Source organism: Bos indicus, chromosome 16 (assembly GCF_029378745.1).
Source record: "Bos indicus isolate NIAB-ARS_2022 breed Sahiwal x Tharparkar chromosome 16, NIAB-ARS_B.indTharparkar_mat_pri_1.0, whole genome shotgun sequence".
In the NCBI taxonomy this organism is placed as follows: Eukaryota; Metazoa; Chordata; class Mammalia; order Artiodactyla; family Bovidae; genus Bos; species Bos indicus.
In genome coordinates, this window is record NC_091775.1 from 2,978,021 (window position 1) to 3,005,304 (window position 27,284).

The 27,284-nt window shown below is 43.5% G+C and overlaps 1 protein-coding gene across 3 annotated transcripts in view; it reads right to left on the bottom strand.

The window, feature by feature from the left end:
• Positions 1 to 1,876: 1,876 nt before the first annotated feature.
• DSTYK (dual serine/threonine and tyrosine protein kinase) overlaps positions 1,877 to 27,284 on the bottom strand; it is a 51,822-nt gene continuing 26,414 nt past the window's right edge. Inside the window, exons 3-14 of one of the 3 annotated variants that reach the window (XR_011560700.1) lie at positions 17,702 to 18,371; positions 13,745 to 13,977; positions 13,261 to 13,344; positions 12,430 to 12,606; positions 11,469 to 11,598; positions 10,966 to 11,122; positions 10,406 to 10,538; positions 8,678 to 8,791; positions 6,552 to 6,666; positions 5,037 to 5,171; positions 3,223 to 4,603; positions 1,877 to 2,313 (exon numbers count right to left, since the gene is read on the bottom strand). Coding sequence is in view for 2 of the 3 variants with exons in the window: in XM_019976542.2 (XP_019832101.2) it covers positions 4,416 to 4,603; positions 5,037 to 5,171; positions 6,552 to 6,666; positions 8,678 to 8,791; positions 10,406 to 10,538; positions 10,966 to 11,122; positions 11,469 to 11,598; positions 12,430 to 12,606; positions 13,261 to 13,344; positions 13,745 to 13,977; positions 17,702 to 18,371 (2,136 nt within the window). In the remaining variant the exon portion in view is untranslated. Of the gene's footprint in view, positions 4,604 to 5,036; positions 5,172 to 6,551; positions 6,667 to 8,677; positions 8,792 to 10,405; positions 10,539 to 10,965; positions 11,123 to 11,468; positions 11,599 to 12,429; positions 12,607 to 13,260; positions 13,345 to 13,744; positions 13,978 to 17,701; positions 18,372 to 27,284 lie in introns of all 3 variants that reach the window. The other 2 variants (XM_019976542.2, XM_070767804.1) reach the window with 2 other exon arrangements.

Here is a 27,284-nt window from a genome sequence, read left to right on the forward strand (position 1 = left end):
CAAAGAATGTTCAAACTATTGTACAATTGTGTTCATTTCACATGCTAGTAAAGTTATGCTCAAAATCCTTCAAGCTAGGCTTCAACAGTACGTGAACCAAGAACTTCCAGATGTACAAGCTGGGTTTCGAAGAAGCAGAAGAACCAGAGATCAAATTGCCAACATTTGCTGGATCATAGAAAAAGAAGGGAATTCCTGAAAAACATCTGCTTCAGCATCATTGACTATGCTGTGGAATAATTAGAGAGATGGGAGTACCAGACCACCTTACCGTCTCCTGAGAAATCTGTATGCAGTTCAAGAAGCAACAATTAGAACCAGACATGGTACAACTGACTAATTAAAAATTGGGAAAGGAGTATGACAAGGCTGTTTATTGTGACCCTGCTTATTTAACTTATATACGGAGTACATCATTCAAAATGCCAGGCTGGATGAATCACAAGCTAGAATCAAGATTTCTGGGAGAAATAACAACAACCTCAGATATGCAGATGATAACACTCTAATGGCAGAAAGTGAAGAAGAACTAAAGAGCCTCCTGATAAGGGTGAAAAGAGGGGAGTAAAAAGGCTGGTTTAAAACTCAACATTCAAAAAAATAAGATCATGACATCTAGTCCCATCACTTCATGGCAAATAGATGGGCAAACAATAGAAACAGTGACAGACTTTATTTTCCTGGGCTCCAAAATCACTGCAGATGGTGACTGCAGCCATGAAATTAGAAGACGCTTGCTCCTGGGAAGTAAAGCTGTGACAAACAAAGGCAGTGTATTAAAAAGCAGAGACATCACCTTGCCAGTAAAGGTCTGTAGAGTCAAAGCTATGGTTTTTCCAGTAGTCATGTATGAATGTAAGAGTTGGACCTAAAGAAGGCTGAGTGCCAAAGAACTGATGTTTTTGAATTGTGATGCTGGAGAAGACTCTTGAGAATCCCGTGGACAGCAAGGAGAACAAACCAGTCAATCCTAAAGGAAATCAACCCTGAATATTTATCTGAAGGAGTGATGCTGAAGCTGAAGCTGCAATACTTTGGCCACCTAATGAAAAAAGCCAACTTGCTGGAAAAGACCCTGATGCTGGGAAAGATTGAAGGAAAAGGAAAAGGGGGCAGCAGATAGCATCACCGACTTAATGGACATGAATCTGAGTAAACCCCAGGGGATAGTAGAGGACAGAGGAGCCTGGCGTGCTGCAGTTCTTGGGGTTGCAAAGAGCTGGACATCACTTAGTGACTGAACAACAAACCATAAGCAGTTACAGCAAAAAGTGAAGAAGCCATGGAGTCTGATGTTGTAATCCAAAACAAAACACAACACACACCTGCCCCTGGGAGAGGGCATGCTCCATGCTGATAGCCCCTGGTGGTTACAGAGATTGCTGCTTGCTGGTAGAGGCCTATGATGGTGTCCATTGGGCACTGCCAAGGAAGCAAATCTGAAGAGCAGCTTGAGCCTAAAAATAAGTTCAAATATTCCAAATGCAGAGAGGCCCATATTTGTATTCCATGCCCCAAATGTCTCAAGAGTGTAATAAAGAGTAGCCAGGCTTGTGCACAAGTTTAGAATGTTGCAAGTTCCTGCTAAAGAGAGGCTGGTGCAAAGGGTGTGAACCCAGGAGAGGCTCTGAAAAATAAACTGCTGCCACTTCACTTTTCCCCCTTCTCCTCTGCTGTCCTACCTCCCCTTCCCGGGCCCTACCCTCTAGTCATGTCAAGTGCCCAGGGACTGGGAGTGATCCATGGGGAAGAGTAACATGTTCGGTCAATCTTTATGGCAAACTGAGAGACCTCTAGGAGCCCAGTGGAAATGGAATGGAATAGGGAGCATCCGGTAGACATAGCAAGGGAAGGGAAAACAAAAGCCAAATAGATGTAAACCTAAAATGTTAATATGATCTTTATTATACAGCACATCTGGTGTGTGTGCATCCCAGAAGCACACGCTATAAAACCAAGTCCAGCCATTCAAAATTACACTAAATGAAGACTTAACCCATAGTTGTATGGCTTAAAAATATACACAATTAACACTGTCCTGCTGTAAAAATATTATGGATAGAGACAGGGAGCACAAGAGGGGAGAGAGTGTAAGAACTGCAGTTTGTGTCTGAGTAATTTTCTCTTGTTATTGCACTTTTATTCTACATACTTAGTATATTACACTTTTATTTAACACTGTAATAATAAACATTAGTCCTTTAAAACAAACACACAAAAACATTACGTAAAGACAAAAGACAACAAGCTATCCAGACCGGTTTCCAATGTCAGGTGTTCACACACAGTCTGTTTTCCATCAGCTCAGCTGGACTGGATGTTAACAAAGCAGATAAAGTTAAAAATAAAACCCTTTTAAGAACAGTAGTGCTATTTAAAATCCCCAAGGGAGTTTGCCATACAAGTTTCTCAAGGTTGCTCCCACCTAACCCACTTAAACACCCACTAGTCCTAACCCACCCCACCCTCATACTTAGAAGAATAAACCCTCTTTTTTTCTTTTAAAGAAAAAGTGGGGTATTTGATCCAGCAAATCCAAAAATCAAGCTTTGAAAACTCAAAGAAAGCAACTACTCTTTTGGCAATGGACTCTTGGAGGGCCATTTATCCCACTCTGATGCAGTACGAACTTCCTGACTAGTCAGATGGAATACCACGCATGCCTTCTCTCCAAAGCAAGGCCAGGGGGAGTCTACTCCCCAAAGTGCTATTACAATCACCAACCCCCTTGGCTTCTCAGTGCTAAATAATAAGCCAAAAAATAAAGTGTCGTTCAGTGCAGTTATCACTTCGCAGCCCTGCTACCCCAAACCACTTCTCTGATCAGGGAAAAACTTTCTCGATGCCTCTTTGGCAGCTCAAGCAAAAATGCAAAAAAAAAAAAAAAAAAAAGAAAACCACCAAAAATGCAACGGAGAGCTGACAGGTAGGAGCTGAGAGTTGTATGGTCCCGCGTTTCTATCTGTGGCAGTACTACAGCCTTCCCTTTCACTCTTTTTAGTGTTAAAAATTAGGAGAAGCTGCTGCCTAGGCTCTGTCCCTTTAAAACTGATGGGAGTCACAAATGACTTCTTTGGTCTGGGAAGAACCAGCACAGCCCTCCTTTCCAGAGAAGTGAAAGGCTTTTGCTCAATGAGCCCCTCTCTGCAGAGGATCCAGGGAACTAGGGCATGTCTAGGGAAATCCACCCCAACGTGCGTCCCTCAGTCTGCCCAGACCAACCTTGCTGCCAGCTCCCTCGGCCACGGCAGCGACTCTGGAGCCCCAGGCCCCACTGTGTCTCCTGACTGCTCAGCAGGAAGGTTCCTCAGCCAGTTCTGAAGCAACAGAAGGGCCCAGACTTCAAGCACATTAAAAGTGGCCAGGTGATCAATTTCAGGCTGAGGTGAATCTCCCTAATTCAGGTGGTAAGAAGGAGGGAAGATAGTAAGGGTAATTCTTCTCTCCACCCTTCCTCCTACCCCAGCCACAATCTCACCACATCACGTGGGAGCACAACCAAAGCTAGGAGGTAAAATCTTCAAGACTTTGGTCTTGTGGAGCCCTCTACAGCCCAAGAACTGCCAGACTTCTTTGAATATCTAGTGTCTTCCCAAGTAATATACAATACAGTACATTTCATGGCATTCCATCACTTAAATAATGGGTGCCAAGGAATAAAGAACCCAAAATTAGTGGACACTGTTATTAAACAAAAGCAAAGTATAAACACATGTTATACATATGTATTCCTGTACTCAGCCTGCTGAGTGTTTAAATAACACTTCCAAATATCTACATCTGGACTGTGGCTGGCCTGGAGACTTTCAGGAATATTTTGCACCTTTTCTTGATACTTTTTAAAAAATGAACTGTAACCACTCATCTCCTTACTAAGCATTAGCCCCTCCCCTGCTTCTTCCTACTCAGGCAAGAGACATGGGGCATCTGCTAGCAAACTAATGTCTGAGAGCAAACTAGGCCACAGAGGGTAAACTGAAAAGCGGCTCTGGGTAGAGAAAAACCTAGCCTCCCATGTGTAGATAGGAGTGTGGACTACTAAGGCTTCTAAGAATGTTGGGAATGTGGGCTCCACAATGGAAGCACAGAGTCCCCATTACAGCTGGAGCTAAAAGAGTCTGGAAAAGGGAACTGTGTACGACTTTTCTTGAAATTTCATAAGAAGAGATTTATACTGATTTTTTTTCTTGGCTAAAGAAATAGCTTGGGTACAGGGGACTGCTGGATATGCCTAAGCAGCCATCCAACTCTTCACTATCTGGGAGTCATCTTAGCCTGGGTGGGTCTCAAGTTTCCCAGCAAGCATCAGTCCCCTTGGGAGCTCTCTGTAATGAATAAATGTCAAATTCTACCCATAGCCAAAAGGTGAGGGGAAGGAAAAAAAAATAAAGAGTGAAACAGAAAGGTCTCTGCTGTCAAGTAGAATCATCGAGTCCTCTGTTTGGCCTCTCAGAATGTGACTTGCATAGCCGGTCCATGATGCCCTGGAGCATGGGCTGGACAATGCCCAAGAGAGGTCTCTGAGAGGGGTCACCATCCCAACAGGCTTCCATCAGCTGCCAGCACTCCTCATCAAACACAGGAAGGCGTTCTGGACGGGCCCCTAGAGAACGGAGCATCGACATAAGACCAGAGGCAGCGAGAAGGGACCGACACAACGAACAGGCATGATCAGCCCGAGGCCGACTGCCCAGTGTGGGCTCAGGATGTTAAACGATGCAATAAGTTTTGGCTTCAGCTGCATTTATCTAGGTTAGAACTTAATAGTAACAGTGATGAAAAACTGGAATATACCGGCATAGGAAGTTGAAGAATTAGACATTTTAAAGAAAAAAAGCCTTCTGAGAATTCAGAACCATGCTGCCTGGAAGGAAAGGTTGGACTTAAATGTCTTTTCTGGATTCCACGATGGTTTAAACGTGTATGAGGTCCTGCTGTGGAGTGGCCAGAGCGGGGGATGGGAGGTGCTGCGGGAGCAGGGGGTCTCAGCGTGCTCCCGCCAGGGGAGTCGGTAAAGCAGGGCTCGTGGCTCTTACCTCTCCGCACATTGTTCCAGAGATGGTCTTTGCTGGCACACCTCTCAAATGCCTCAGGGAGCTTGACAGAGCCTGAGCAGATATACCAGAAGAGAATGCCAAAAGCGTAGACATCCACGGAATTATCATACTTCCCTGCAGCAAGAAAGTGTGACAAGTAGTGAGCAGGGATGGAATCAACAGCATCACTCTCACCTCCATCAGTGGAGGCCTTTTCACACTTTTTTCTAAAGCCTTCACTATCCATTATCTCTTATAACAACCCTGTTAGAAAGGACACATTTATAATGCCCATTTTATAGTATAAACAATTATGGCACTGGGAAGGCCAAAGATTAAGAGAACCAAGACTAGAACTTGACAAAGGAGAAGGAAAACAGGCCTTTAATTTTAATGGGACTGTCAAGAAGATTAATCCTGAAAGGTCGTATTAGGGAAATAAAATTGGAAAACACAGGTGGGTAAATAGGTTGGAACCAGAACATGAAGATATTTAAAGTCAGGTAGTCTGGACTGGGTGGGTGGAAGGGGTCATTTATGCTCTAGAGCAGGAGGGAACATGAAGAAAATATTTTAGAAAGATTACGTTTACAACAGTAGGATGAACTGCAGTAGAAACGATCAAAGGACTTTAAATATGAAGTAGCCAAGATCAAATAATAGAAGTGGGAATAGAAATTTTTTTAAAGTCAGGGAAAGAAAAATGATGGCTGTCTACTTCTTTGCGATGTGCGTAAGACTACAGTTAGTACACGACTACTAGCTACTGTGAGTACACTACAGTTAGTGTGTCCAGCCAGCTCCCAATCCTAACGCTGCCGCCCAGCCGTGGCCGACTCTGCGACCCCATGGAATGTAGCACGTCAGGCTCCATGCGATTCTCCAGGCAAGAATATTGGAGTGGGCTGCCATTTCCTTCTTCAGGGGATCTCCCCGACCCAGGGAGCAAACTCGACTCTTCTGCACTGGGAGGCGGATTCTTCACCGCTGAGCCACCAGGGAAGCCCGAGCAGCTTCCTACTAGCCATCTATTTTACACATGGCAGTGTACATATGTCAGTGAAACTCTCTTAATTTGTTCCACCCTCTCCTTCCCTGCTGTGTCCACAAGTCCATTCTCTTCATCTGCATCTCTATTCCTGCCCTTCAAATAGGTTCATCAGTATCATTTTTCCAGATTCTGCAATATATGTGTTAATATATAATATTTTTCTATTTCTGACTTCACTCTATCAATACTTTCTGATTAAATAATTGGTTGACTATGGCAATTACGGCACTAACAGCCCAGAGAGACAGCCAGAAGACAGCTGGTGCCCCCCATTTATAACTGTCTTTCTTGCTCCTGTACCTCTTCCTTTTCTCCCTACTTGTCTTGGGTTTCTCCTGTTCTGGTTCCTCCCCTGCCTGTACCAGAACTGCCAGTAGTACTTGTGGGTATTACTTAGTCCGAAGGGTAGCACTTGGTTAAAATACAGAGCTCTGCCCAAACCCACTCCCCGCCCTCCGGCTTACCTGTGAAAAGCTCAGGGGCCATATGGATTGGCGTCCCCACAATGCTGCCTGACATCATGGCCTCTGGCTTGCAGAATCCTAAGTCCGTGATCTTGGCACGGTTCTGCTTGTCCAACTGCCGATGAAGCAGGATGACAGTCACCCTATGCCTGGTCCTGCACACAGTGCTCAACTACATACCCAAGCTCAGAAGTAGGCATCTACCTCAGAGCAGCACTTCATCAGCTCTGCCTCCAGATCCACTCCCATTCCTTCTTTCCCTAAACCGTAAGCAACCTGGCGCAAGGACTGTCTTTTTCATCTTTGCGTCCCCGGCACATACATAGTGCCTGGCACGCATCAGGAGCTTAGCAAATCGTGGAAGAATGAGTAAGTGAAGGACATAAGGAAAGTATTTCAGTTCCTGATTATTCTCCTCTGACCTCCAGAACCCAGGGCAGAAAGTTGGTAAGTAAGAAGGCTGAGCTCCTTTGGTCAGCTGAGGGCTTTTCTGACACCCTCAAGTTTCCTTTCCTACGGAAATCTATGTCTCAGAGGAATAAAGAAGCAACTGCATGTATATATAATGGAATATAACTTAGCCACAAAAAAGAACGAAATGATGCCATTTGCAGTGACATGGATGGACCTAAAGATTATCAAAAGAAGAGAAGTCAGTCAGACAGAGAGACAAATATATGATGCCACTTCTATGTGGGGTCTAAAAATTATACAAATGAACTTATTTACAAAACAGAAGCAGACTCACAGACATGGAAAACAACCTTATGGCTATCAAAGGGGAAAGGGGTGGCAGAGGGATAAACTAGGAGTTTTGGATTAGTAGACACAAACTATACATATAAAACAGACAATCGACAATGTTTATAGCACAGGGAACTATATTCCGTATCTTGTAATGGCATAGAATTGGTAAAAATATGATAAAAGAATACAGATATGTAGAACGGAATCACTTTGCTAATGCCAGAAACTAACACAACGTTATAAATCTTTATGTAACTGTAGCCGTGCTGTGCTCAGTCCTGTCCAGCTCTTTCTGACCCCATGGGCTGCAGCCCGCCAGGCTCCTCTGTCCATGGAATTTCCCAGGCAAGAATATTGGAGTGGGTTGCCATTTCCTTCTCCAGGGGATCTTCCCAACCCAGGGATCAAATCCACTCCTCTTGTGTCTCCTGCATTGGCAGGTGGATTCTTTACCACTGAGCTGCAAGGAAGCCCCGATAATGGCATTTTAATTATGTGGAAGAATGTCTTTTCCTTAGAGATACAAGCTGAAGTATTTGGGAGCAAAGTTTGTTTTAAATTAATTTAGCTGCTCCCGGCCTTGGCTGCGGCACTTGGGAGCTTCCATCTTTGTTGTGGCATGCAGGGTCTTTAGTTGCAACTACGTGAATCTAGTTCCCTGACCAGGGATCGAACCTGTGCCTACTACATCGGGAGCACAGAGTCTTAGCCACGAATCACCAGGGAATTCCCTAGATGCAGACCTTTATCTACAACTTACTCTCATATAGTTTAGTAAAAAAATGTGTGTGCATATGCAGGTGAAGAGAGAGAGAGACAGAGACAAAGACAGCCTACACTGGGGGGGAGAACATGAATCTGGATGAGCAGTGTGTGGGTCTTCATCATACCACTTTTTTAGCTTCTCTGTAAGTTTAAATTTTCTCACGAGGGTTAGGAGAAAAAACCTTAAGCAATATAAGCTAGACCTATGATGCAATTCTTCCCTACGCTGCAAGTCCAAGATACCATCCATCTATTCTTCTGTGAACTGTTCTACTCTCACCCCAGTCTTTTCCTGTGAACAAATTTATATTTATATGTGAAAGTATTAGCCACTCAGTCATGTCCGACTCTTTGAGACCCTATGGACTGTAGCTAGCCAGGCTCCTCTGTCCGTGGAATTCTCCAGGCAAGAATACTGGAGTGGATAGCCATTCCCTCCTCTAGAGGGTCTTCCCGACCTAGGGCTCGTCTCCTAGACACGAGTCTCCTCCGTTGCAGGCAGATTCTTTGCTATCTGAGCCGCTAGGGAAGCCCTGATGTATGTGTACCTCCTTCCAAAGGTCACTTACACGCAGAGACAGGGAGTTACCCTGGGGAAAGCAGCTCTTACGTACCAGCACATTTTTCAGTTTGACATCACGGTGGACAAGTCCCTGGCTGTGCAGGAAGCGGATTCCCTCCACAACATCTAGGGCTATCTGCAAACGGGTCTCCAGGGCCAGCCCAGCCTTGGGGAGACAAAAGGGTTTACGTGTCACCAAGAGGACGACTCCTCAACCCAACTCGCTTATACCAACTGAGAGTTCCTCTGTGAGGTACTGAGAGACTGTGCACACAAGGGCACACGAGCAGAGAAGTGGATGAGAACAAGGGAAGAGGAAGGCAGGCAGGAGAGGGAGACAAGGGAGAAGCAAGGAAAGGCAAGCTGCAAGGGCCAGAGCAAGCCTCCTGGAGGCAGCACTCAGGCAGCCGGACGAGCCCCAAAGGCGACCAGGAGAGCCACAACCAAACACCCGAAGGCATGAGCTCATCTCTAACCTGAATCAACTCTAGAACTGCCTTAGAGACTCAGGCTGAGTATTTCTAGGACTCTCAGGCAGATTTACTTCTGTTGCTTTGTAGGCATGGTTAGTCCAGGTTTGGTTTTATGGATTCAAATGCCAAAGTCATTCATGTTACTTGTAGCAAAGTTCCAATTTAGGGTCTTCTGAATTCTGGAGAATGTTATACCACTTATCCAGAAGCCCATATATGGTTCTCTAACCCACTTATGGAAAAGCACCTCAAGGTGCTGAGCCTAACTCCCATGAAATGAAGAAGCCGCCACTTGGAGAGTCCTTTGCTTCATTTTATTGATTTCTCTTGGCTCCTGTAAGCATTTCTGAAGATTCTTCTGTCTTACTTCTGAAAGCTTCCATATAAACTGGGAAAAGAGGCACCTGTCAGAAGAAACCTACCAGACACTCTGGGGTTAGCTTTTCTAGCTTGTGTAAAGGACAAACAAAAGAAACCTCCCTATTTCCCTGCTGGGGGCTGTTTTAGTTGAGGGGAACTCAGCATTCAACTGAGAACATTTTACCTTCGTTCAAAATCTTTTGCTTCTCACTGTCTACAAGAGGATTTGAATTTTATGGACTTCTTCACAGTTCTGGTCTTCTATAATTTGCTCCCAGCACTTCCTTGCATGTCGTTTCCCCTCTATTTCCCAAATGAGCCACCTGCTCCACACAGTCATAGTGTCCTTCCCACGTCCTGGGCACTAGCCTATTTCTTCCCCTGGTATAACTTCTTCTTTCCAACATCTGCCCAAATTTTACCCACTAGGGTATTATCAAACTCAAATGCCACCTGTTCATGAAATGATCACTGACCAATTTTTTTTAAAGTCCTGGCCAAAATATATATATATATATTTTTTTTTTTCCAATTATATATATATATGTTTTTTGATATCCTCTTATGTTGCTTAATACGAGGCCTTGTACAAAGTAACCACTAATAAATATTTGTTGACCAAAAAAACTGGTTTAATTCACAGAGAACAAAAAAAAGAAAGAATAGTAGCGTTATAGGAAGCTTTTCTGCTCCTCTGTGTAGTCTAGATTTTTACTATTACCACAATAGGTAAAAGCAGTGAATTGCAATATTCTAGATATAAAATGGGGCCAAAAAACAACTTCTGAGACATTTTTTAGGGTTTTGGAACTGAAGGTAATAAAGTTTGATTACTCCAAAAATGTCTTATGAGAGCTAGAGGCTCTGAATCAGGAAGAAGGGAGGAAAGGCCAGAAAGGAGCCCATGAACCTGGCTGCCAACTGGCCACCCCCTGTTGGCCCCTCACCTTCAGTCCCGTGTAGAGGTCCCGGTGCAGCCGCTCCATGATGAGCAGCACGGCAATGCTGGAGCCACCGCCGTAGCTGTAGTCGATGACGGAGCCGTGCAGATCCACCAAGCGCTCATGCTTTGGCAGAGACCTGGTGAGGAGCAGAGAGGCCTGGGCTAGAGCATCTAGGTGCTATCCTCGAGTAGCACGTCACCACGGGGGACCATGCTTAGTCCAGGCCCAGAGTAATGGCCCTCAGGACAGAGAGAGGGCAAAGAGAATGGCCTCTCTAACAAGGACAGAGAATTATGGAATCTGAAAGGGGACAGGCTTTGAGGACTAAGGAAGAAAGGCAAATATGAGGATGTGTCTAAGAATTAGGATGGGGGGAAAGGAGTAAAGGCCTTGAAGAGAGCACATTTCTGGACCTGACCCTGAAATACTGGTCTACAACATTGTGAGACGTGGAATGGAGAGACAGGGCACACTGTATCTCTTGGTACAAAATTTATACGAGGTTTCTAGGTTCTTCTCTAGAAGAATTGCTCCCCACAAAGCTGACGGAGACCAGAACCTACCTCATGTAGTGGAACTCCAAAGCGAGGTCATTCCAGTGCTTCTCATCTGGAGGGACAACCGACTTGAGGGCACAAGGGAAGTGCCCCCCCCAGCTGTCACACAGGTACACCACGCCGTACTGGCCCCGGCCCAGCTCCTGCCCCAGTTTAGGTTTACCTGTAAGGCAAGAGATAAGGCAGCAAGGGTGTGAACGTGCTGGGCAACCGACTCTTGAGATTCAGACGCGGACCTGCCTGGAAGCAAGAAGTCATAACTATGCCAGGGGAAGAAATGTGGGTGTTTTGTAAAGTAGTAACCTAACTGCTTTAATTTAAATAAACTTCGGTTGTGTTATTGGAACTATATAAACAGCAGGACCAAGCAGACTTCATCAGAAACTCAAAAATAGTAGATGTTTAGACAGCTTTGCAAGCTTTAGACAGTGGCATTCTCCGAGGTTGGGTGTGAAGATATTAGATATCCAGAAGCCCCCTCCAATTTCCAGGAAAAAGTAAGGACTCACGATGCAGTAAGACATCCTGTAGAGAACGGCTTTCCAGCGAAAGGCGTGCCAGGCGGGGAGCATGATCTTTCCGAACCTTCAGCCATAGATCTTCAGTTTTCTCCAACCGGCCTGAGTGGCCAGCTTCCAGCTGGGACAGAAAAAGAAGAAAGAAATATGGCTTATCAGGTCCCCAGCTTTGGCTTCCTCACCTATTACAGGGATAACAGTATCTACCTCATGAGGGTAACTGTGAGAATTAAGTAAGACGCATGTAACGCAACTCAGGGGTTGGCAGGTACTGAGCACTCATTAAGTAGTAATTTTTTCCTCCTGGATGTATAATCACAACTACCCACCCTCCCCTCCACAAACATGTACACATATGCAACTGCACACACCCACACCACCCCCACCCTCCCAAGGCACAAGCAAATGTCACGTAACTGCAAACTACTATGCAAGCTGGGGCTTCCCTGGCGGCTCAGACAGTAAAGAACCTGCCTGTGGTGCAGGAGACCTGGCTTTGATCCCTGGGTTGAGAAGATCCTCTGAAGGAGGGCACGGTAACCCACTCCAGTATTCTTGCCTGGAGAATCCCCATGGAGCCTGGCAGGCTGCAGTCCATGGGACTGCAAAGAGTCAGACGTGACTGAGTGACTAAGCACACACATGGAAGCTGAAATGCCATCCCTTTTTGTCACTCATTCCTAAAATACTATATAAACTCATATAAAATTCCTACCCCTTGATTTTCATTCCTCTGAGTTTTCTCCATTCTCTCTAGAGTTAGAAAAACATCCACATGAAACATTTATTGATGAAACACCCTGTAACTTAGTATTATCCTCTAACACAACAGAAAGAAAATATACTGATGATTTTTTAAACAATTATATGGAGGGCAGTAGATAAAGCACTCCACAGCGGATGAGGCTCCTCTCTGCTTGATCCGGTTGCATTCCCTTTCCGACAGACTCACCTGCCGCAAGGAAGCTGCAAAGGCCTCGTGAGAACTGTTGAGCCGAGTCCTGAACTGGCTGCAAATGCTTTTGGCCAGCTTGGAGGCACTGAGGCTCTCGATGGCTTCCTGGGCCACCTTCCTCTTCCACTCCAGTGTGATGGCAGGTGGGCTCACCCAAGTGATGCGCTGGATGATCTGTCAGGACAGGGGTAGTGAGAGCACTGAGGGGTGGAGACCGGAACCGCTAGAACCCCTTCCTTGCTGGATTACCCATTCAGCAGGCCAGGATCTTAAGACAAGAGCTGTATGAGGTCCAACACTCCTCTCCAATTTCACCTACCTCAAAATCGGGGCTCAGTCCAACGGAAGGCATCAAAGAACACTAGGCTTGGAATGCATGTTCACGAATCCTCAATACATTACAGTCAGTACTGGGGGTGCCTGGTAAATCCCTTTCTAAAGTCAGCAAATAATTCAATATAAGAACCAGACTGAATACCAGAAAATAAATTCTACTCATGGTCTTTGGTAACAAAGCCTGGTTCTGAGAAAACACTTAGGTTGGGGAAAAGAACATGAAACAGCTAGAGAAGTAGAGCTTTATGGCTCCATAAAATATCACTTAGATACATCACTTCTAAGAGTTAAAGGGGAGACTGTTAATAATTATTTCAGAACAGGCATAAATCAGAACTTCCCCAGGCAGGGAAATCAGGACAAACGGCCACCCATATTGACAGATATCAGTTTGTCTAGGACAGACATCCTAGACATTAGTTCCTGTTGGACCGACCAAGATTCATTTGAGCCAATTAGGGGCTGAAAAATCTTTCCCTAAAAAACCTCTACCTGTTTGATTTGCTCCCACAGCATCCTTGTAACTGAGGACCCTGAGTGAAATGTGACTTCAACATGATAGGCAGCATTTAAGATCTGAAAAAAGAAGACACAATAAGAAAGTCAATATGCCCTGAGTAAAGTGGATAATTTAAAAATGCAACAAATGATATTTATTTCAAGAACATGGTCCAGTTTCAAGGTTGCCAAATCCACCCCTCAATGTATGTGCAGAGTCAAGGCAGGGCGATCATCTGTTTTGTGACCAGTGGGACCCCTCTACTTCATCTTCATCATCTTGCTCATCGGCTGAACTGCAACCTGACAGTTCACAAGCGCCTCCCACAGACAGTGGTCATGAGACAGGAAAACAAAATTCAAACTGGACTGGCAAAAAGACTGAAAGGGAAATTCTTGGCTAACTTGACGCTGGGCTCGTGGGTGGATTCTGTTTCATGTGTTATCTGTGGCCAGCTCTTAACTACCCTCTGAGTACCTGTTTGAGATAATTACTGGTGATGTGAACTGAGACATCCTGAGACTTCTCCAGGCTCTGCAGACACCGTTCCAGGGTTCCAACGAAGCTCTCACGTAGGTAATCCACGGAGCTGATCAGCTTGTTAGCCACTGCTTGATTAAGCCGGGAAATGATGAGCTCCTGGATCTGTCGGATGCAGCATTTGATCTCTCTGGTGCCCACTGGTTCTCCATTCTCAGGGACAATGACATCTATGGAGGCACAGCAAAAAGCTAGTTGGTTGTGAGGGGAATGGGCAGGTACACTGAATAAAGTCGGACCCAAGGAGCTAGCATGCTGATGGCTACAAAACACACATGGCTGACTACCTCGGACTCTCAGCATGCGGGGCCACTCGATCCTCAACCATTTCAGGCATCTAAGAGTTCTGAAGGAGCACCTGTTGTACAGAATGAACCTCCTGATCCTGTCAGCTCTTACACCACATTTACAGAAGGGAAGGAACAACACTCACTGAGTGCAGGCTATCTGAAATGCACAGGAAGTATTTTACATATCTAATCTAATCTAACCCTAACAACACGTCAGAAGGGTATCACTGGTTATATTTGATACATCAGGAAAAAGCTCCAAAAAAAGAATAAACTGGGCACTGGGAGGGGATGCTGGAGTTAGGGAATAATATACCTAGCATTTGAACGCAAAGCTCATGAATTCCAAAGCCTCTAATCTTTGTAATATTTCACACTTCCGAGCAAATTAATGAGAAAAATCCAAGAGTCAACAATTCAATTCTAATCAATTACTAGAGAAATAAAAAGTAAAACTGGAATGCTGTCATTGCCTCAAGGATACAAATGTGCATCCTTGCATTGGAAGTGCAGAGTCTGAACGTCTGGACTGCCAGGGAAGTCCCCATGCTGAGGTTTTGAAGCTGGTTCCCAGGAAGATGGTAACATCAATAACTGGGAATAGATAAAGACGAAGTAAGTGTGGAAATTGTGAGCATGAGCTCAGGAATCAGACTGTCTAGATTCAAGTTCTGCCTCTACTACTTAGTATCTGTGTGACCTTGAGCAAATTACTGAAGCTATCTGAGCCTTGTTGCTGCTGCTAAGTCGCTTCAGTCATGTCCAACTCTGTGAGACCCCAGAGACGGCAGCCCACCAGGCTCCCCCGTCCCTGGGATTCTCCAGGCAAGAACACTGGAGTGGGTTGCCATTTCCTTCTCCAATGCGTGAAAGTGAAAGGTGAAAGTGAACTTGCTCAGTTGTGTCCGACTCCTAGCGACCCCACGGACTGCAGCCCACCAGGCTCCTCCATCCATGGGATTTTCCAGGCAAGAGTACTGGAGTGGGTTGCCATTGCTTTCTCCGATCTGAGCCTTAGAAAATGGTAATAAGCAGAACCCACCTATGGAGGCTGTTCTACTACATTAAGAACTATGGATGGAAGTTCATGACATTGTACAGGAGGCAGTGATCAAGACCATCTCCAAGAAAAAGAAATGCAAAAGGCAAAATGGTTGTCTGAGGAGGCCTTACAAATATCTGAGAAAAGAAAAGAAGCAAAGGCAAAGGAGAAAAGGAAAGATATACCTACCCATCTGAATGCAGAGTTCCAAAAACAGCAAGGAGAGATAAGAAAGCCTTCCTCAGTGATCAATGAAAAGAAATGAGGAAAACAACAGAATGGGAAAGACTAGAGATCTCTTTAAGAAAATCAGAGCTACCAAAGGAACCTCTCATACAAAGATGGGCACAATAAAGGACAGAAATGGTATGGACCTAATAGAAGCAGAAGATATTAAGAAGAGGTGGCAAGAATACACAGAAGAACTATTCAAAAAAGATCTTCATGACCCAGATAATCACGATGGTGTGATCACTCACCTAGAGCCAGACATCCTGGAGTGCAAAATCAAGGCCTTAGGAAGCATCACTATGAACAAAGCTAGTGGAGGTGATGGAATTCCAGTTGAGCTACTTCAAGTCCGAAAAGATGGTGCTGTTAAAGTGCTGCACTCAATATGCCAGCAAATTTGGAAAACTCAGCAGTGGCCACAGGACTATAAAAGGTCAATTTTCATTCCAGTCCCAAAGAAAGGCAATGCCAAAGAATGTTCAAACTACCATACAATTGCACTCATCTCACACGCTAGCAAAGCAATGCTCAAAATTCTCCAAGCCAGGCTTCAACAGTACATGAACTGAGAACTTCCAGATGTTCAAGCTGGATTTAAAAAGGCAGAGGAACCAGAGATCTAATTGCCAACATCCTTTGGATCACAGAATAAGCAAGAGAGTTCCAGAAAAACATCTACTTCTGCTTTATTGATTATGCCAAAGCCTGTGACTGTGTGGATCACAACACACTGGAAAATTCTGAAAGAGATGGGAATACCAGACTACCTGACCTGCCTCCCGAGAAATCTGTATACAGGTCAAGAAGCAACAGTTAGAACTGGACATGGAACAACAGACTGGTTTCAAATTGGGAAAGGAGTACATCAAGGCTGTATACTGTCACCCTATTTATTTAACTTATATGCAGGGTACATCATGAGAAACACCAGGCTGGATGAAGCACAAGCTGGAATCAAGACTGCCGGGAGAATATCAATAGCCTCAGATATGCAGATGATATCACCCTTATGACAGGAAGTAAAGAGAAACTAAAGAGCCTCTTGATGAAAGTGAAAGAGGAGAGTGAAAAAGCTGGCTTAAAACTCAACATCCAAAAAACTAAGATCATGGCATCCGGTCCCATCACTTCATGGCAAATAGATGGGGAAACAGTGACAGACTTTATTTTCTTGGGCTCCAAAATCACTGCAGATGGTGACTGGAGCCATGAAATTAAAAGACGCTTGCTCCTTGGAAAAAAAGCTATGATCTATCTAGACAGCATATTAAAAAGCAGAGACATTACTGTGTCGGCAAAGGTCCGTCTAGTCAAAGCTATGGTTTTTTTTCAGTAGTCATGTATGGATGTGAGTTGGACTATAAAGAAAGCTTAGCATCAAAGAATTGATGCTTTTGAACTGTGGTGTTGGAGAAGATTCTTGAGAGTCCCTTGGACTGCAAGGAGATCCAACTAGTCAATCCTAAAGGAAATCAGTCCTGAATATTCATTGGAAGGACTAATGCTGAAGTTGAAGCTCCAATATATTGACTACTTGATGTGAAGAGCTGACTCACTGGCAATGACCCTGATGCTGGGAAAGACTGAAGGCAGGAGGAGAGGGGATGGCAGAGGATGAGATGGGTGGATGGCATCACTGACTCAATGGACATGAGTTTGAGAAAGCTCCGGGAGTTGGTGCTGGACAGGGAGGCCTGGTGTGCTGTAGTCCATGGGGTTGCAAAGAGTTGGACGTGACTGAGCGACTGAACTGAACTGAGAGCTAATGTTCACACAGGAGTCACTATACAAAGTCAGTAGCACCCAGACCTCAGATACCAAAAGACCTGACTAAGCATTTGGCCCAGTTTTGTTAACAGTCACTCATGAAGTATAGGAATGCCAGAAAAGCTAAAACCGCTACTTTGGGAAATCCTTCTGAGTTAGGTCTCAGGAGCACCCTGAAAAGAAAATGAGACCATGACACACAAAAAAGAACCAACAAAGCAGCATGGGCCATGACAAAGGAGTCAGGATTAAAGCATGACTCTGACATTCTTCAAGCAGCTCTTCTCCAGTCTTAAAAAGGCAAGGGGATACAAATAGGAACTGGAGACTAAAGAGCAGTATTGGGATGAATTTATCAAATAGGAAGGAATGATGGCAGACTTTTCCAAGAAGGCCTCTCAGAAGAAGAGAGGCCAACTTCGCTCAATGATTTCAGGTAGGCTGCTGCTAATGAGCCCCATCGGGGTAGGTACCTTTGGGCTTCAGAATTGACGTACTCTACGCCACCTGGAAAGGGTTCGAGGATGCCCCAGTTCCTGCACCCTACCAAGCTCTAAGACCCACCTTTGAACTCCATGTTGGCAGCATCATCCAGAAGTTCCTCCTTCATGGTGTTAAGAGTCTCAACGATCATGTCCTTCATTTCCTCTTGCTTCCGGTTGGCAATATTCATCAATGATTCGTACAGCTCATTCTCCTTTTTTCGAGTGTATTCCAGACGTTTGGGCGTAATCTGCAGGTCCCGCTGCATGTCAAAAGCCTGGTTAATGAAGATGTCGAGGCAGCGGCAGTGCACCAGGTTCAGGGCCTTGGCTGCATCCACCAGGCGAGTCTGCAGCACCTGGTGAGAAAACGTGTTCAAGTGTCTCAGCTTCTCACTTTGCTCCACCAACATGCTCTGAGCTTTGGTGTCCTGGCCGGGGGCCCCACAGTTACAGAGGCTGCTGCTCAGATAGCCCAGGTCAGTCAGCTGTCGATGAAGTGGCGATCTTTCACTCTCCATTCTTTCAGTGGAGGAGTCAATTATCTCCGAGCCCAGCTTCGGCACTTTGAAAAAGAATATGGGAAAGGAGAAATACTTTCGGATTTCCTGAAGCTCTTGCTCATCCCTCTCAGAGAGTTCATCTTTGTGGAGCGCATAGGTTACCACAGGCAAGAAATCATTCACCAAGTCACTCAGAACATCCACTGTGGGCCGGAGGCCTTGGCACGGTGCTACCACAATGTCCACTTCCTGGAAGGGGAAGGGGGTCACATCAGCACTTCAAGTTCAGAACCAGTCCTTGCCTCCCCAGAGTCCCACACTGAGACCAAAATCCAGACCTATGATGGGGCAACTGGGCTTCAGTATATGCCCTAATCACTTGTCCCCCTCCTTCCTCGGTTAGCAACACTCCCTGGTGCCACCTAAGCAGGCAGGCACTCATCAAGAGAGAGTGAAAAAACAAGTAAGTAGGAAGGATGGCAGTCCTTTCAGCCATTTAGATTAAAAAAGAACCTGGAATCCCTTTTGTTGCTTTGGAAACTCCCGCTGATTCCCTCTGTGAAGAACTCTTAGACTGGGAGTGGATCTGCCTGGAACATTCCTCCCCCTCTTTCTAACCTGACTCATCCTCAACTTTCTAACTCCCATGCATCCTTTAAATCTCAGTGTATACACTGTGTCATACCCTTCTGGAGTCTCTCCTAATAGGAAATCCCTATTAGGGGAGCACTCGCTACTTCTGCTTCTCTTAATGGTCAATACACTTATATACTTATAATTTACTTATTTAAAAACAAGTTGTTTTTTCCCCAATTAGCCCATAAACTCTTCCGAGAGAGGGAACATGTCTATCTTTTTCACTCCTGTAAGCCCAGTGCCTGGTATAGAGTAAGTCCTTAACACTGTTGAATCAATCAATCAAGCAGCAAACTAAAGGTTAGATGTGTCAAACATTACCATCCTATCTTAAGAGTTGGCAAACATCCCACGGTCTCAGCCATCTAGGTCTCAGGAATACCTTTATGCTCATGATCAGTTGGTCCGGCAGAGACTAAGGTCTGCCTACCCAATATTTAACTTCTGCATCATTGGGAAGGCAATGTCTTTCATAGACGGGGCAGCCAATAATAGGTAGGACAACAGAAAGCTCTTCAAAGGGTTGAATCTGCTAGCAAGTACACCCTTTGGCCCTGCCCTTCTTGCCTGGAGCACAGGTGTGACAGACAGAGCAGCAGTGGTCATCCTACAGTCCCTAGGCAATCCTGAGAGTAGAAGCCAGCCTGAGGATGAGGAAGCAAAAAGAAATCGGGAGCTTGGATCTCTGATGACTACAGAGCTGCCACACCAGCTCTCAACTGCCTAGCTTTGGACTTATATAAGGGAAAAATATATTAACCTCTGTCTTGCTTAAGCAAACCCCTATTTTTCTGATTGTTAACTATGTTTGAAGCCAATCATCACTGATACACCCAACTCCTAAACAGGTCATTTCCCTAGCTAGTAGTTTCTGCTTATCATTCTACTTCTTCACTAAGGATCTCGACTCACTTAAGAGCATACATTTCCATCCATATGGGAATATGGAGGGAAATAAATTTTGCTCCTCTAAACCTCTGAAACTGCCTACTTTGCCTGGCACTCCAGACCTAAGCACTGATCTAGAGACTCGTGCCCATATTACCACTGCAGGCACACCAACCCTGAAGTCTGCAGACTCAAAATCAATCCTTTGCAGAATTCTAAAATGTTTTAAAGAGTTTTCCTTTTTTATCTCCTTCTCCAGACAATGGAGAAAGGGCTGGGAAATGCCAGCTTATTGCTTCTTGTACTATGTGTAAGTGTGTGTGTGTGTGTGTGTGTGTGTGTGTACGTGTGCCTGTACTAAAGAACAGAGAGTGAGAGACAGCAAGCTCTTACTTCCACCAAAGCACAAAGGTCTCACCTTCTTCCTCAACAAAGAATTCATAAATTTTATTCTCAGGTAGGCCACAGAGCTTTCATTTGGCTGGCCACTTTGAACTCCCTAAAACTAAAAGTGCTTTTAGCATCTCATCATTTGTAATTTGAGCAAACACTGTATAAATCTACTAGCTTTCTAGCCAAGCCTAGGCCAAGAAGAAATCTGCGATTCACCTGTGCCTCAAACTGCATGGAATGTTTTCTGATTGGAAGACTAATCTGACACTCACTCTGCTACTTGAAACAAGCCGCCTCTCACTGCCCTGAGTCACAGTGCTGGAGTATGAATCGTTTCATGAGGCACATTCAAAAAAGAGGGTACATAAGGACATTTAAGGTCCACAGTATAGCATGCAATCGCTTAAATGCAACATTCTAATTACATATAGTAATTACAGACTAGAAAAGAATTTCAAGAAATGAAAAGTTATAACAAGATAATTATAGGTGACAGTGGCTTTTAAAAATTTTTTTAAATGGCTTCTGTCTTAAATATATCTTTTTAAAGATATAAATGAATCAAACTTATTAGAGAAATATTAAGAGAAAAAAGTCTAAATATTTAAACCAAAGTAAGTATTGTTTAGAAAGTTTTCAGGAAGAATTTTGCTGCTTGTTTATTTGATGGATTTTCTTAAAATTTTGAAGTGAATTTCCAGGTTTTTCTCAAAGGACCATTTTAAGTGTGCAACAGAACCGTCAGCCAAAGCCGCCAAGTCCACTTGTAGAACCAACATCCTTTGTAAAGGAGAGCTGACTTTATTTGCTCACAAATGCAAATTCATTTTTGAAAAAAAAAAAAAAACAGGATTCAGTGGATAGAGAAGATGTGGTATATATATGTATACACACACACACACACACACCCCCCTACCTATACTTCCCTGGTGGTTCAGATGGTAAGAAAATCTGATCCATGGGACTGGAAGACCCCCTGGAGAAGGGAATGGCTACCTACTCCAGTATTCTTGCCCGGAGAATGACATGGACGGAGGAACCTGGTGGGCTACAGTTTATGGGGTCACAAAGCGTCAGATGACTAAGCAACTAACATTTTCATCTATAACACACACACGCACACATACACATACAGTGGACTCCTCCTCAGCCATAGAAGAATGAAATCTGGCATCCGCAGCAACGTGGATGGACCTGGAGGGCACTGTGCCAAGTGAAACGGACACAGAAAGACAAACACTGTACGATCTCACGTACATGTGGAATCCAAGAAATAAACCAAGCTAGTGATTGTAACGAAAAGGAAACACACAGGTACAGAGAAAAAACTAGTGGTTACCAGTGCGGACAAGGAAGGAGAGATGGGAAAGATCGGGGTAGGGGATTATGAGGCACAAACTGCTGTGCATAAAATAAATAAGCTTCAGGGAATATAGCCCGTATTTTATAAATAACTATAAATGGAATATAACCTTTAAGAATTGTGAACCACTACGTTTTCTACCTGTAACTTATATAATACTATACGTCAGCTATACATCAAGCTTTAACAATCCCCCTAAAATGAACTCTGATGGTAGATACTGCCTGGTGCGTTGGCACCTAGAAAGAAGGTATCTACTCCTAAATATATCTTGTACAAACAAAAACATATAGAAAACAAGTACCGTGCTCTCTCTTCTCCATTCCCCAGTTAATTAATTTGTGTAGCAGGTCTCACTGTTCTGACTATCTTGACTGTTGGAAGACAGGCAAAAAGAGCTGCTGCTGAGACCCTGGCAGCAGTACAAACTAGACTGGAATGTGATACATGATTCTGCAATACTCACGGCAAAGAGATGACTCATGCCTGACAGTTATAAACAAAAAGGGAAGCCACACTGTCTCCTGGAGACAGGGAGTGAAAAAAATTCAAGAGAGGATGAGCCCTGTTCTTGGCCCATATATTACGGCCACCTGCGAGGGAAGACTGACCTCAGACTATTTCATGGAAGACTGTACTCCTTCCTGGCACTTAGAACAGTGTTTGCACTTACTGAGCATTCAATAAATAAATGTGTAATTACTGGATGAATGAATGATGCCTTTACTATTTGCTCAAAACCATTTTCAATCATCATATGTAAAACTGTCTATTTTTTAACCCATATCTCACACATTTATCTGGAACTGCTGTTTGCATCTACTCTAAGAATGAAGCAGTGAGGAAGCATTTTGCTCTGAAATCAGTCAAGGAAGAAGAATCCAAGGAATCAGAAGAATATGCCATAATTCCCATTTTGAGTTGCAGAAAATTCCTAAAGAGATGTCTCTTGTATAATATATCTGCACAAATCTGTGGAATCTACAGAAGCCAATATATTACCATCAATTCTCTTGGCAAGACTAAGAGAATATAATAAAAAAGCAAACTGCTACTCTGCAAACACCAGGATTTTCCTCTTTGGTGTTTTAATATAAAATTACACTATCATAAGTGCCAAGAAGAAATGGTTCAGTCACCGAAGCCTGACCACTTCCTAAGAATACTGGCTCTGACTGGTGAGGACTCTTACGCTATGGCTCACAGTACATTACACCCTCAGCGATAGCTAAGGATGGTCGTCTTAACCAACAGTTCAAACAGAAGACGATCATACGCTCAGATAGGTCATGAGTGTCTTTGCCTACAGCTCTGCAACCTCATTCCATCACACAGAAAAGCAGCACATAACTAGGTCCTACCCCTTGCATAACAACGGACACATCCCGGACGCCAGTCCCTGTCTCCATATTCTATCAACCATCACCATCAATTCTCCTCCCATGCCCACTATCACAGAACAATAGGAGGTTTTCCCCATTTTACTCAGGGTTGATTCTTCCTCATTTGTGTACAGTTCTCTGAAATCACTACCCCTCTTAAACATCAATTATACAGTAAGGCAAATACACCCCTCCATGGTATTGCAGAGAGTCACACCACTGAGCACACACAGTCCATGCATACCCCTCTCCCTGTTACACTGCAGAAAATACCCTGACTCTTGATCTGAACACTCTCCAGTGGGGAGCTGTGACTAAGCTGCTTTCTAGAATATAATAGGCCACAAGCAGCTGTGCCAACCCAGGGCTTCACCCTAGTAGTCCACATAAAATGGATACTAGCTCATCTCCCTAGTCAGTAAAAGTAGGGAGTGGTAACTTACAGATCAGAACAAGACTTGAGAAAAACCATAATCCCAACCAAAGCCCTCAACTAGCCACAGAAAGCATGAGACCATCATGCTAAAAGCCGAAGTGTGTTTATGATCCCAAACACATTAAAGCAAAGGCTTTAGATCTGCATCTCAACTCACAAGCATGAAGCCCTCCAGGATCAAAACTATCTGATTTCATATTGTGATGAATCAGATAACACACAAGTTGACAAGAAGGTACTGAATAGCCTCCTACTGTGTGGATATTCAAACATCCAGGTGTCCACAGATACAAAATTAGGAATGTGAATTCTCTCACCATTTACTAGACTCATCAAGAAAGACAACAGAAGAATGGAGAAGAAAGAAATGTCTGAAGAAAGTTAAAAGTTACCTTTTAACTTTATAACTTTAACTTCTGTATTTTTTTTTTACCTTTATAACATCTCTCTCTTCTTTCATTTTATTACAAAAGTACTTCATAATAATTATGAAGAACTTTGCTTCTGAATGGAGCACAATAATAAGTCTAAGTAAGTAGGAACCAGAAGGACTTAAGTCTCACAATGGAAGGAGTTCCAGTATGGATGGCTGTCAGGGAACAGATGGGTGGCTGAGAGAGGACGAAGTCCTCCTCTCAATTCATTCAAAGGGAGGCTTACTATGGGCCAGACACTGTGCTAGATGCTTTACACCTAGCCTCTCATTTAAGCCTCATACCAGCCCTAAAACACACGGATTATTACTTCTGTTTTACAAATGGGGGATGCCCTAGGACCACAGTCACACAGTTAAGTAACCAAGCCAGGATGTAAATCCAGGCTCACCTGACTACAAAGACCGTGTATAAACAGTGACTGAGGTCCACTGTGTCAGGAATTGTCTGGCCTGGTGTTAGAGAAGTTCTGAGAGAAGAATAAAGGATGGACAAGATCATTTCAGGGACTCTAACAGTCCTAGCTTTCTGTGTTAAAAGTATATGTTGTCAACAAGTAAAAAGCCCTGCTCTGCTCAAAAAAGGATGATTAAGACCATAATCTCTGCCAGATTTTCTCCCAAAGAGCTAACCTTGGAAGGCCAAAAGTGAACAAGTGGTGGTGAATTGAGAAAATAGCCCTTTAAGCTAGTCTTTTTAAGAGGGATCAAGGCTACTACAGCGAGCATGGGATTTTAAAAAGAATCGTGCCTTTAAAGCATACATATCCTTAATAGGTAAATTAACCTATAGTAAGTTATTACCAGGTTTGTTAGCAAAGAGCAATGTATTGGTTATATTTCACTACATATGTTAGTGTGTGTTAGGGGAAGGCAGAGAGATGCTGAATTCAAAGAACATAGAATTACTGCCTAGAAGGAACTTATATTCAGCATTTGCCTGAACTTCCCAAATCCTTTTTTAACACATTACTTTTAGTTCCCTTTTCTTTTTGCCCCATAAAATAATGGTTTCTTTATTTTAATATATATTTTTAGAATACCATTCTTTATTTCTCTTATACATATTACTCCAACCTTGTTATTTTTCCCTTGGAAATGGCCATCTTTGACCTAATTCCATATACTCTCTTTTCCAAAAGTATCCACTTACTGTCAGATAAAAGACTATCACCCAAGCTTCTTTCATAAGGTTTACCTTTCAATCGAGATACATTCCAGAGAAGACATAGCATCTAACTTAGAAGTAAGCAACACGTAACAAATTTATTTTCATAAGGCACCAAAACAAATGCCAAAAATTAAACAAAACTTGAAAGAAGACAGTTTTCTAGCCACAATGTTTAATGAATTTGGGGGTTTAAATTTTGCATAAACTTGTCATTTTTACTTTGATTTGGGGTTGTGAAAGTATTAACTGCTGAGAAATTAAAAAAAAAAAAAAACAGTGTCTGTATGGACAGAACAGAGAGCTTAGAAACAGACCCACACACCTATGGTCAATTAATCTCCAACAAAGGAAGCAAGATACACAATGGAGAAAGACTGTCTCTTCAGCAAAGTAGTGTCCGGAAAGCTCATGAGTCAGAATCCCAAGGCAATAGAAATAAAAGCAAAAATAAACAAATGGGGCCTAATCAAACCTATAAGCTTTTCCACAGCAAAATGAAAAGAATAATCAATATGAATAATCAACAATCAAAATGAAAAGACAATATACAGACTGAGAGACAGTATTTGCAAATGATGTGACTGACAAGGGTTTAATTTCCAAAATACACATATAGCTCACATAACTCAATAACCAAAAACACAAACGACCCAATCAAAAAATGAGAAGACGTAAATACAGGTTTCTCCAAAGAAGAGATATAGATGGCCAATAGACATGTGAAAAGATGCTCAACGTCGCTAATTATTATAGAAGTGCAAATCAAAACTATAAGGAGATGACAGAGGAACGGATAAAGAAGATATGGTACACTTATACAGTCAAGTATCACTCAGCCATAAGAAAGAACAAAACGTTACCATCTGCAGCGACACGGATGGACCTAGAGGTTGTCATACTGAGTGAAAAAGTCAGGTAGGGAAAGACAAGTATCATATATATTGCTTATGTGTGGAATCTAAACAAAAATGGTGCAAATAAACGTATTTAGAGAACAGAAATGGAGTCACAGATGTAGAAAACAAATTTAGGATTACCAGAGAGGAGAAGAGGGGGAGGGATAAACTGAGGGACTGCGACTGACACGCACACTACTGTATGTGAGAGAGGGCTAATAAGGACCTACTGTCACGCGTTACAGCACTCTGTCAGGACCTATGTGGGAAGAGAACCTAAAGAAGGATGGTTACACGTGTAACTGACTCACTTTGCTGTACTCCGAAACTAACACAACACTGCACATCACCTATACGCCAATACAATTTTTTAAAAAATAGATCACAACAGCAGAATACAACTACAGTGAGGTACCATCGCACACCAGTCAGAAGGGCCAGCATTAAAAACTACAAATAACAAATGGTGAAGAGGGTGTGCAGAAGCCTCCTGCACTCTTGGTAGGAATGTAAATTAGTATAGCCACTATGGAGAACAGTATGGAAGTTCCTTAAAAAACCAAAAATAGAGTTGCCCTATGATTCAGCAGTCCCACTGCTGGGCATATGTCCAGAGAAAACTCTGATTTGAAAAGACACAGGCACCCTAATGTTCACAGTAGCACTATTTACAATAGCCAAGACACGGGAGCAACCCAAGCGTCCATCCACAGAGGAATGGATAAAGATGCGGTGCACATACACAACGCCCCCTTCTCCTCAGCCATAAAAACGAATGGAATAGTGCCGTTGGCAGCGACATGGATGGAGCTAGAGAGCATCACACCAAGTGAAAGAAACCAGAAAGATAAATGCCTTATGATGTCACTTATATGTGGAATCTAAGATATGATACAGATAAACTTATTTATGAAACACAAACATTCACAGATAAAGAAAACAAACTTCTGGTCACCAAAGAGGAAAGTGGGTGAGGAGGAATAAACTAAGTGAGAGTTTGGGATTAGCAGACACAAACTACTACATGTAAAACAGAGAAACAAGAGGCTTCTACCGTATAGCACCGAGAACTACATTCAACATTCTGCAGAAAACCATAATGGAAAAGACTTTGAAAAAGAACATATATACAGACACACATACATACATACATATAAGACTGAATCACTTTGCTGTACAACACTGTGAATCAACTAAAAAATTATATACCAAATAAAAAGCTTTTAATTTTTAAAGATTAAAAAGTAAAAATATCAATGTCACTATGAAATGACAAATAGATTACTTCCATTGATGGCTACTGAGGGTTATAAAGAGAAAATTTAACTATTTCAACTCATTAGAGTTCAAAGTAGCAAAGAAAAAAATTAAGTTTATTTGCAAGTCATTAGACCTTTCTTGGAAACATCAGTGTACTTCAGTTCCCTGAAGTACCCTTTCCCACACATCACCAGGAGCCAGGCACCAGGACGCGTGACAGCCCCGCGGCCACGTGACAGCGTGTTTTTCCGCGGGGCCAGGACACCCGGCAGGGACACACGGGCGACTGGTGAGAGCGGAGCGC